General features: G+C 34.1%; 1 protein-coding gene across 3 annotated transcripts in view; it reads right to left on the bottom strand.

Annotated features, from left to right (window-relative positions):
- Nucleotides 1-305: 305 nt before the first annotated feature.
- KLC1 (kinesin light chain 1) overlaps nt 306-11,570 on the bottom strand; it is a 40,771-nt gene continuing 29,506 nt past the window's right edge. For 2 of the 3 annotated variants that reach the window (XM_063290377.1, XM_063290376.1), the window contains exons 15-16: nt 7,883-7,949; nt 306-5,156 (exon numbers count right to left, since the gene is read on the bottom strand). In XM_063290377.1, the coding sequence (XP_063146447.1) occupies nt 5,091-5,156; nt 7,883-7,949 (133 nt within the window). In that variant the 3' untranslated portion in view covers nt 306-5,090. The remainder of the gene's footprint in view (nt 5,157-7,882; nt 7,950-11,570) is intronic. The other variant, XM_063290378.1, reaches the window with a different exon arrangement.

Raw genomic sequence — 11,570 nt, 5'->3', positions numbered from 1 at the left:
CTGTACTAAATTTTAGCAGAACATTTTCATTGTTCCTGTTTTTACCAAAACAAACTCTGGAGGAATCTTACAGGGTGAGTAGGGAAAGGCTAATGCACTCTACCCCTTTCCCCCCCCCCCATGATCTGTGTATTGGGCCATCCCCTACCCCCCATTATCTATCACCACTGATATCCTTGCTTTCTCCTGCTTTCCCCCTCCCCACCAAATGTATTTTGGTCCAGACATGCATCCCTTGATAGTAACCATTCTATGCACAGAACATTTTCCACACTCCCTCAATAAAGAGATCACATTTACATAGCTCCGTTTCAATACTTTATTTTTACACTTGAGAACAAGAAAGCTTTACAAATTAAACAAATGGTTCACAACTCTGTAACAGACTAAAACAAAACAAAGCAGAAGAGATACCATGCTATGCACTTCTGGAAAAAGTCTGCTTGTTTAGAATAGCCTAAAGGAAATATTTTTGCTCTAATTTAACATCCATTTAAGAATAAAAACAGATTAAGGAAATAGTTGTGGCAAGTTAAAAATATATTTTTCTAATTAAAAAAACAGAACTTGTGACTTTTAAAAGAGCCAATGATTTTTTAGTTTTGCAGATAAATTGATCATGCATTATTTCTTCCTGTAAGAATAAAATCCCTAATTAGGACTGTTTTAAGGAGTAAATGCAATTTTTTTGGAACAAAATATGGAGAATCAACCCTGAAAGATTGATTTATCCTGTTTCCAATTTAATATCTTCCAGTGTTAAAACTATACTATTTAGAACTACCACTTATTTCCCTTTTTAAATTGCTATCTTGTTTATTTTTCTTGGACTACAATATCCTCAAGTGCTCTGAAGTGAGTTTCGAAAGGGTACGTGAATTACTCCATTTCATCTGTTTAGCTGGATATCCTGCCATTACACAATAGCCCCATCAGTGCTGCTGTAACATAAAGTGCAGGGAGGAAACGCCGTCAGCCACATCCAGTTTTGGGGTAAGTCAGACATACAAAGCACAAACAGTTAACTATTTGGGGCCAGAGCACTGCATATTGGTAATTACACAAGACTAAGAACTAATGTGCTTTTAATAGTAAAAGGTTTTTCTGGTTTAATTTGAGCATATACAATAATGAAATAAAGTTCCATTTTTAAAAGGCAGTATTCATAACTTCAGTAAAACATAAACATATTCCGGTAAAATATTTTTTACGTGAGTTCCTGTTACAAGTATGCATTTTGTACTTGAGCACAAAAGCAGATTTCGGAGAGGGGAGGACTGACCTTGTTAACAAATTGGTATATTTCAACATTGTAAACATATTCAGTAAAACACTACACAAACTGTTTTCAGAAATATGTATAATAAAATACTTCATTTTCCACAGTCAGTGGAATTACTAGTTTTAACACAAAACATCTTTTATCCAGCTTATTTCCATTTAACATGTTGTTAAATCTAAAAAGAATTCCTGCTTGCAAAGAGGGGTATTTATAGTAAACATTTGTCTGAATCGTTTTGCATGAAGCATTTTCTTGAAACCAGACAGTACTAATTCCAACTTTTCACATGTACATGAGTAACTACTGAATCAAGGCAAGTGTTCTATATATGTTCCTTTCAAGGAGTTGTATCAGGGCTAACTGTATTCTTGGGCATCCTAAATGGATTTAGGAACGTCTACTAAAGATGGAGCTTAAATAAATTACATTTAATATTGTGAGTTTATTTATAAAATAATTAAATAAACTTGTGACTTGGGTACTAGTTAACAGAATTGTCCAAGAAATTCCATAATGTGATGGGCAATTTAGATTATCACCATCATTTGCACTGATCTAAAATTAGAGAAAAAATCCAGCTGAATAATTCTGTAGCCAAGACACTTAATGTGCAGAGGTCAGGCAGATTAATATTGCAACTTAGCTTACAATTCATTGCTGTTTTAATTACAGCCCTTCACGGGGTTGTGAGAAACAGCAATCTTTGTAACAGGCAGAATCCACATGACTGCTGCTCATACTACTTTTCCCTTTGTTTTGCTTGGACCCCCAAAACTTAATTCTTTCAGATTGCAGTGATGAGATCTAAAGGGGATTGACAGATGTGGACCTAGTTGGATGGCCCCATTGTTTCCACAGATACATTTCTAAGATAGGATTAAATGACTTATTATGAAGAAGTGTACTTGGTAGGGAAGCAATCGTGCTTTACAGATTATACAAAACGACACACATTGTTGCTTAAGCTACTTTTGAATGGAAAAAAATACTTTATAATGGGAGGTTTTGCTGATGAAGAATCAGTTCTTCAAACAGGTACAATAGTTGCATAAATAAAAATTATTTCTGTACCCAACACAATATTCTAATGAAATGAATGGTATGTCTGATAGATATGTTACTTATTTTTCAACAATAGTCACTTAAATTAGTGAAAGGATGAACTGATTGTATCATGAACTGGAAATATATGGTTATTGTTTCTGTAACATTGCTGAAGATAGGATATGCTATGTCCATGATACACTCAATAGTATATCAGTAGAGTGATGATGTACCATAGCTGCCCATCCCACAACATAGCTCAGCCATAGGTTTTGTGTGTATCCACTTACCTAATCGTATGTACTGAGTAAATAGTTTCAAAGAAAGATATCAGATAAATTATCTCATTTCCTATTCACTGATAGATGCATAAGCAAGGCAGGATAGTTCTGTGACTAAGAACCAAGTTTAGCACAGTCCTACAGATTATCCACAAAGATGCTTTTTCCCACATGTAAACGTTAGTACTCTAGGGCACTGGCTTATTCATAACACATAATATATTTAGATTGTTCTTCTAAAGTAGATTTCCCCTGCAATTTCCAGAATTTTGAATCTCCATGACCTTCGGAGATTCTGAGAATCTCATCTCATCTCATCTACAGGATATAAGGTTACGACCAATCCTGCTCGACAGGTCAAGATTTTTAGTCCCACCAAACAGAGAGGGCTGTTATGGTTCATGCATTTAAGTATACTATACTTCTGTTGTAAGATGAAAACAAGATGGCATTGAAGGGCTGCCTCACTCAATGTTTTGGCAGCACATATTTTCAACTTACTCTCTTAGTTTGATGCATAGCAAGACAGGTAATTTTATAATAATTTAAAGCTGAAATGTAAATATTCATTTGAAAAAATGGTATTAAACATGAGGGACAATATAATTCACAACCATGTTACCAAAAAGAAGCAAGTTTTATTTATGCATCTTTTTCTCCTTAAGAAAATAAAAATGGAAAAAATGTTTAAAAAATAAGGGAGACTGGTATCATTTTAAAACCTAACCATTTCATCTCTAAGAGCTTTAGATCTTACAGCCTTATTTTCAAAAATATATTGAATAATGCATATTTATATGCCATTTTGAGTAACAGCCTGAAATTCTATTAGAATATACATCAATATAATACTACCTAGGTATTACCTTCAGTGTACCTATCTCTACAGGGCTTCTTTCTCCCATGCTATAGCAAAACCTAAAGAAACACAGGAAAGTACAAGGAAGCATCTGTAGCCTTCACGGACAGGGATGCCAAATAAAGCAACTTAAGAATGGAGTGTCACTGTTCAGCTTTTTGGTTTCTTTCTACTTGCTTTCCAAAGCCAGTTCAGAATTTTAGTTTAACTAAGATGGCTAAGAACAATGTAACCAACTCTATTATGAACCTGCAGGTATAATTCTCTGATTTACAAATGGTATACAATATTCTCACAAAATCTCTACCTAGTTAGCAGCATTGACCAGATCTCAGAATGCTGCTAGATAAAAGCTGTCGTTTCAAGATTGAGCTGATGTACTTTGATCACAAATCTTGTTACATATACTTTTTATAAAATTAGAGTATGTTCCTTTTAGTGCTTTTAACCTCTGCAGTCCACATTAATAACATTGATAGTAATGCAAGAAAGTAAGCAAAGTTAATTTAGCTTGGTTATTCCTACTGGCCAGAGATCTAATTTTCTTGATATATAGTCATGACTTGCACACACTTTCTACTTGCAAATAATGGTATTGCAATACAGAAACAGATAACCACGTTTCATTAACTTACTGACTGCAAAACCAAATGCTGAAACATTTACCTTTCCTTATCTAGTCCCCTGAGAAAGAAGTTTATCACCCAAGAGTAATAAACCTATGGAACAAGTTGCCACTAACAGACTTTTTTTACCTTGATAAATTTCTCATGAGGCCCTCTTGCAAGCAACTACTTCACAGTACTTACTTTCCCCCCTTCTCATTTCAAACTGAAACAGAAGTAAAATTCAAGAGGCAGTAAATAATCATAATTCTGGACTGAGATAAAAAGGAATGCTCTATGGGACTAAAATGGAAAGACTGAAAAATCTGACAGGCGTTTAGCCAATTCTGCTTTTCTCTCCTAGCTTAAAGTAAATTGCACTGCTTCCATTAATTTTTAGACTGAAGAAAGCCACAAGTAATTGGCTATTAAGTGCTATTTTCAAGAGGTCTCAAAGTTATTCCATCCCAATTAATCAGTACTGTATCTTGCCTTCCTGATTTAAAACCTGAAGCCCAATACTAATAAGATAAACTACATGCCAATTTTGGTACCTATAATCTATGATGTGTACACAGTCCCCATTCCATACAGTGATGAAGTTAATGCCAATCTCAATTCCACCAAATGTATACATAGCTAATAATGGATGCTCCTGTAACAGTTTTAAAATAGCATGTTGAGGAAAGCTTTTGCATTCCTTTATATTTCAGTTCCTTTTCTATTTTGTGGCGATATTTTCCTCTGCTTATGGATACTGCTATCCAGCTATCTGTAACACAACTCCGTATTGCTAGTAACAACGCAACAAACTCAGCATGCTTTGGAAACAAGCTAGTCACTAACTCTAGGATTCTTTAAAATGCCAGTTATTTTAAGAAAGCCTAGAAGTAGTCCATTCTGTTATGTCTTTAACCTAGAAAGTGCTAGAAAGATCATAATGGGGACCCCAAACACCTGTGAATCTCAGTGCTTCGTGATTCATATGGACATTTTTAGCTAGCATCTGTTCCAGAACCTCAGTGGGCCAAATCAGTATGACTGGCACTCATAGCTCTTGAATCTGTCAGACAATTAGTTCGTCCCTGCATAGGAAAGAGAACAGAAAGAGTTTATACAGTATACAGTTCCAAATCGTGCAGTCGTCATTTAAAAATACACTCTGAATAAGCAAAAAAGACATGGTAATCCAAAATGAAAAACAGAGACTGGTACTGTTTACCTAGAATTAGTTTTAGGATTTTAATTGAATTTCAAGATTGTTCAGCACACTTTCAATAACTAAACAGGCTTTATTCCAACTTGCAACAGGAACATTTCTTAGCAGCTTTATCAGTCCCTGATCCAGATCCTTAAAGAGGAATCCAAAAAGCTTCCAGTAAAGTACCCCTTCCTCCACCGCAAGCGTAAGGCTGGAAGCATCTGTTTCTGTTCTTAGACTATGGTTATCTGAAGAACACATGTTCAGACAAAATAAACCGTACTACCAGATTTTCTATCATAGTTGTCCTAGGAGATGAGCAATAAAAAAAAACATGTTCCTTAAAGTAGCATGTGAGCATTGAAGATCTTCAAAACTGGTTTTTCAGGAACTTGAGGTATCTTGGAAGAAGATTAAAAAATCCTAAATTCTTTGGCTTGTATCATAGCATTGACTGATAAAGTGTTCTGTCACAGGAGACCGAACTCATGAAAATATAGCAATTTCAGCAAAACAAGAAAAAGTGCAATGTTGCATCTTAAAAATGCTAAGAGCTATGATTACTTGTAATCTAAGATACACAGCACACATCACATATTTATATTACAAAAAATAGGACCATTTTACATTTTTCCAGACAGATCTGTAGGAAGATGCTCATGCCTGCCACAATCAGGCTTCTCCACTGATTCAAGGCAAAGGGAGGAGTCCCTTTGATGCTATTTTGTGGCCACATTACTAATTAAATATTTAGTCCTACAACCTTAAGACAAATGTCTCACAGCCTAAAGAGTTTCTTTCTCCTACCATTCTATTTTTATTAACCCTAGATTACTGTGTTCCATAAGATGTTGGCCACATTTATAAATAGTTCAATTTTTAAAATGGTAAAGCTCTTAACGGCTTTGTGTATTTTGTTTTGGGCTTTATATAAATGCAACAATATTTCAGGCAACTGGAAATACCTGTGTACAAGTTTTTACTCTCCTGGTATAACACATTAGTATTGAAACATTTGCTACGAACTGGGTTAGTTGCAATTACACGTTAGTTAACAGCCACAACATAACACTGGTCATTTAAATAAAACTACTAAATCAAGCAATGCAAATATTAAGATGTGTGAAGAAGAGTTTCATGCAGATATTATTAACATGTGACTGGAGTTAGTATTTTGAGACCTCATTTTTTTCCCATGGAGGACTCAGCCCTACCCAATGTTTTTCATTAGCAAGTACTATGTTGTAATTGAACTTTTAAAAACAATATTTATAAAAAGCATTGCCTGGATTCGGAAAAGAGTTTTGCCAGTGCAAATCTTCCAGTAATCACTCAAGGGCACAGTTTGCATTTATTTTTATCTATAGCCCCTTATGATAGATTAAATGTTGCTCTGGAGGGTAATTTAAGCTCTGTGAGTAGCCTTTGACTTTTAGCAAGAACCAGAAAATAGGAAAGGCCACACAGAATTCCATCCACTGTTAATTTCCTTCTAGACAACTCTCCAATTTATACACCTGAGAAACTTGCTGATTGACATTTAAATGCATCAGTATACTGGATGTTGTCCAGATATATTTTAACCCTAAACAGCGTGACAAAATATAGATACACTAAACTCCTATAGCCACTTAAAATGCCTGGCCAGTGAAGACAGCCTTGCAAACTTCAGAACAATGAAATAAAGCAGCCAAGACCAGTTTGTCCACCTTCCCTCAATAATCAAAGTTGAAGACAAGGATGGTCCTGGAAAGGCATTTTGATGATTTTGAAAAACCGTGATACAGTATAAAAGGAGTAATGGTGGTCTTCCTAGCAAGCAAGACTTGAGCATTCAAGAGTTTATGGGTCTTTCCTAATGCTTTTAATATACCACATGCCATTACAGAGTAACACTGTTATGTTGCATACACAAGACAGTAAATACAGTGTGTGCTACCTGAAACTATTTATACATAGCTTACGTACACTTCTGTCAACTCTATCAGCCTCTGCTTCCCTATTATGGGCAGTTTGATGCAGAGAACATTAAGCTAATAAAGATAGTATCAGCAGTGTTTGGTTCACATATAGCTAATTATTTTCATCATAGAGTTTCCATATAGCTTCATTCAAACGACATTTATGACTTACTTTTCTCAGCACAAAAAAGGACACACAGGGACAGATGTAAGAAATGCAAATCCACAATTCAAGGAGGTGTGCTTAATCATACAATACCTGATTGTAGTCTGAATTGTACGATTTTGCCACCCCATTTGCTATCTGTATGAAAGACTTACTGTTTCCATTAACTACACTGGAATTTCATGTTTCAAAATATTCAGAGAACAGGAAGAACAATGAATTAGCAGCAGTCAGTAGTATATAACAGGACCAAACTGCCAGTGTTGGTGGCCACTTTAAATAAAGTTGTTGGGCCTACAAACTAGAAGCTTTGAAATAAATCGTTGCAGTGTTAGGGCATACAATTAGGAATGAAGCACTATCAAGCTTAGTTCCATGTCTGAATTTGGGTTCAGTTATACCCCAATTCAGCATTTTATCTATAGCTATTTTAAGCCCTGCCCATACCATCTACTTGCATAAGAATATTATAGGGCTTCTTACTTGAAAATGATCTTCAGTTGCTTTGCCACCCACGTTAAGAATATTCATTGAACTGGCACGCTTCATGCTGGACAGTGAACATGCAAGGATAAACCAATCAGAAGAGCTGAAAATGGAGCACTCTGAATACACAAACACATATATAACAAGAAAATGTCTCCTACACTAATAACACTATTATGACTGAATGTTTTAAAATAAATACAATTTAGCATACACTAATTTTCCTATATTTATCACAAAACATTATAGTATTTAAGATTATTTTAAGTACCATTTTATTAACAATAAAATTCTTCTACTCTTAACTGGACAATCCCACTCTACAGCTTCTAAAACCCAAATTATATATTATTTCAAATCATTATTTAAAAAGTGGATCTAGTATCATCCACATTTTTTTTAAAAGCCCTTTAGTTAATTACGTGCCATTGAATCAGGGTTCATTCCTGGTAACTGTATAGACAATGACTGTCCATCTTGACCTGTCCCTTAATGGCCTTTATTTAAATTATTGGTTTTTAGAGATTCCATTTTCTCTTATCTGGATTGCAGATTTTAGAATGTAATACATACAAGGCATTGCCGAAGTTCTGCCCTAATACTCTAACATTAGCCGAGGTCCCCAATCTTCAGAGGATATTATTGGTAACGAATGTTACTGTATTAACCAATGAAATGAACTCTTAGTCCCTAGAGGATGTTATTAGTTAACATTTTTAGCTGTAACAATGTGTTATAAAAGCATGTAGAGTTCCCATGGTAGTTTTCCAAGACTTATGGAACAATTATCCAACACTGAACTACAGCTATAATAATTTAGGGGGCTTCTAAAATCTAGGAGGGTTTACTCTAAGATTTATAACCACGTAGTGTAATACATAAATCACTATTTTTCTATATTCTTGGTTCGCTCAGTGCAGCAAACATTTGCACTAACCTTAAATGAAGTAAATGTAGGCAGCCTTAGGCATATGCCACCTAGGATTCTTGTGAGTGTTTAAGATCTAGAACAGTAAAGTCAGGTGACTAATTAAACTCAGATATTTGGGATGAAAAACTAGAGGAAGCTGGCTGTTTCTACCTGGTCAGTTTTTGTACTAACTAGTCATTTGATAAGTTGTAAGATAAGGGATTTTACTGGGAAATTTATGTTGCAACAGTTTTTTCCCTGTACTGGCAAGACAAGAGTGTGGTGGCTGAATTTTACTTGGTGTTACAGATTTGTGGTGAGAATAAAGCAAGTGTTATCAAGGGTATATCAGGAGACAGGCACGCCATATCTTTTGGCACAGGTTAGCCAAAAGACAACCCCAAGAACACATCTATATATTCTGTTCAAGTATGCATTCCTAATGATAAATACTACCACTAATATAACAAGCCTTGGAAATTCAAACGAATTATTATAAACTAAGGTGTATAACCTTATTGCGTTTACATTGTATTAGTACCAGTATACTTCTATTTTAACAATATATTTCACAGCCTCCAAGAACTTTAATGCATGCATATTAAAATACAACACAAGTGTTATCCACATAAAGTAGTTAAGTCATGCAATATTTACATGTTATTTATATTGTAAAGCACATATTGTTAATCTAAAAATGTGTAACACAGCACAAATATGAATACAAATTCAATTTTTAAATGAAAAGTATCCATGGATCACATTGAAATGTTAAATAACCAATTTTGAAATGTGTCATCATACCCAGGGTTTTCTCTGATATAAATTTTATTGTTTTGGAATACAAGTAGTAATATATGACCATTACAAAATACAGAAGTCTCTGACAAGACAAACTCCAGTTTCTATGTTTCAAAATTTCCTTCTGCATTAAAATCTGCAACTAGATCATGATACTATTATTCTTGCAGCACTGTTCCTTCATCTTAACTTTTCTGAGATCAGCTAACTTTGGTTGACTGCTGCCACCTGCTGTGACTGACTAAATTAGGAGAGATTAGAAGGTTGGAAGTCTACTTGCATAAAACCAGATACAACCCTTCATCTCTGAAAAATAAAAAACACTACAATTGTTCCGAAGGAATTATATAACCAAAAAAGGAGAAATGTTAGAATAAATAAGACTGGGAAAATATTGCAGCTTGGTTTAGAATAAAAAATAAGCAGTGATAATAGTAAGAACGACACTAGTTCAATTGTGAGAAATTAAAAAATAAAATTGTATTTATACCCCAGTAGATAAATAATGCTTTTTTGATCAGGTAAACAAATTTTGAAATGTTATAAAGGCATATGGGGGAAGTTATTCTAATAATTCAGTTGATAAACTTCCCCTTCATTTCCTCAAAAAGTAGGTAATTCTCTTTTAAAACTGCATATGGAACTGTATAAAGCTAATACACAAGTCTTCATTTATTCCCCCTCCCCCCCATCTAATACTATTCAAGAACTGGTAAACTTTTCACATCTACAGATTCATCAGAAAAGATAAAGGCTCTCAAATTAGGGGTTCTGATTTATGCAGATCACAGTCCTATAAATGAATTGGGTAAGTAGAAATAGTAGATCTCAATGAAAATAAGGGCACTTAAACAATACTGTTATTTAACAATATTGTATAGAATGTATATTTTCAGAATGAATTGGGTTGCTCTTTGGGAAGCAACTAAAGTAGTTAAGTATGTCTTAATTTATAAACCAACCTTCTTTAAAAGAGATGAAAGCATCTTTAAAGCAAGATAAAACACCCTCAAAATGTATACAAATATTTAAATTGTTTTTAAGAAACATTGACTTAAAGACAAACAGAAAAAGCTGGTTTTAGGAAGAAAAAAATACACTTAAAAGAAACAAAAAGCATATTTAAGTGTATTTTAAGGGAAGGCGGCGGCTTTGGAAATATTTAGATATTGTTTATTGACTGAAAGTCTAGAAGTTCAAAGAAAGTTTAAAAGTATCCCCCCAAAAAAGTTTAATCATCTTATAGAAACCTGAATACTAAAATGTTCCAAATTCTCTAGTGACAGAATTTCAGTGAGTGACAGAAATAGAAAAGACTATGGGATGAAGGCCACGATGATTATAGGCAAAGCCAAAGGATAATCACAGGCAGAATCAACTAGGTCTAAGTGTAGCAAAAAAGAATCACATCTGATCTAGATTCTTTCCTTGTTAAAAGAAAGACTTTGCTTTCCTTTATTGCTGTTACCTGTTTTTCAAAGGGCCATGATAGAAATAAAGACTGGTTTTTATATTTCCAAAAAGAAATGTCTCCATTGTTATTACTGAAAATGCCATTGTGAAACTTCTTGTAGCAGTTAACACCACTTTCATATATTAAAGTCTGAAACAATTTATTTCCTTAGACCTGGAAACAACTCATAGACCAAGATTTAATACCCTAACATAATTCAAACAGCTACTTCTCCCTTTTTTCCCTTTAACATCTAGTTTAAAGAACATATTATCATACACTACACTGTGAGCATTGGTTTGTCCTTAAATATATTACATATGTTATGCATTCATTGATTTATAACAAAAGTGCTACTTTTATACCAATGATCCCTTTGAAGTCTGAATAACACCCAATCTTACTACCTTCTGAAAATGTTTCATGTTAACGCTGATTAATTTCTAACATTCTTCTATAGGAAAAGGAAATATTTACTTGGTGGCACTGTTCTGAAAACAAATCTCTGTATATTTGTACTG

This window comes from Candoia aspera, chromosome 1 (genome assembly GCF_035149785.1).
Source record: "Candoia aspera isolate rCanAsp1 chromosome 1, rCanAsp1.hap2, whole genome shotgun sequence".
Taxonomy (NCBI): domain Eukaryota; kingdom Metazoa; phylum Chordata; class Lepidosauria; order Squamata; family Boidae; genus Candoia; species Candoia aspera.
The sequence above is the reverse complement of the archived record's forward strand: the minus strand, read 5'-3'. Positions and strand labels throughout refer to the sequence as shown.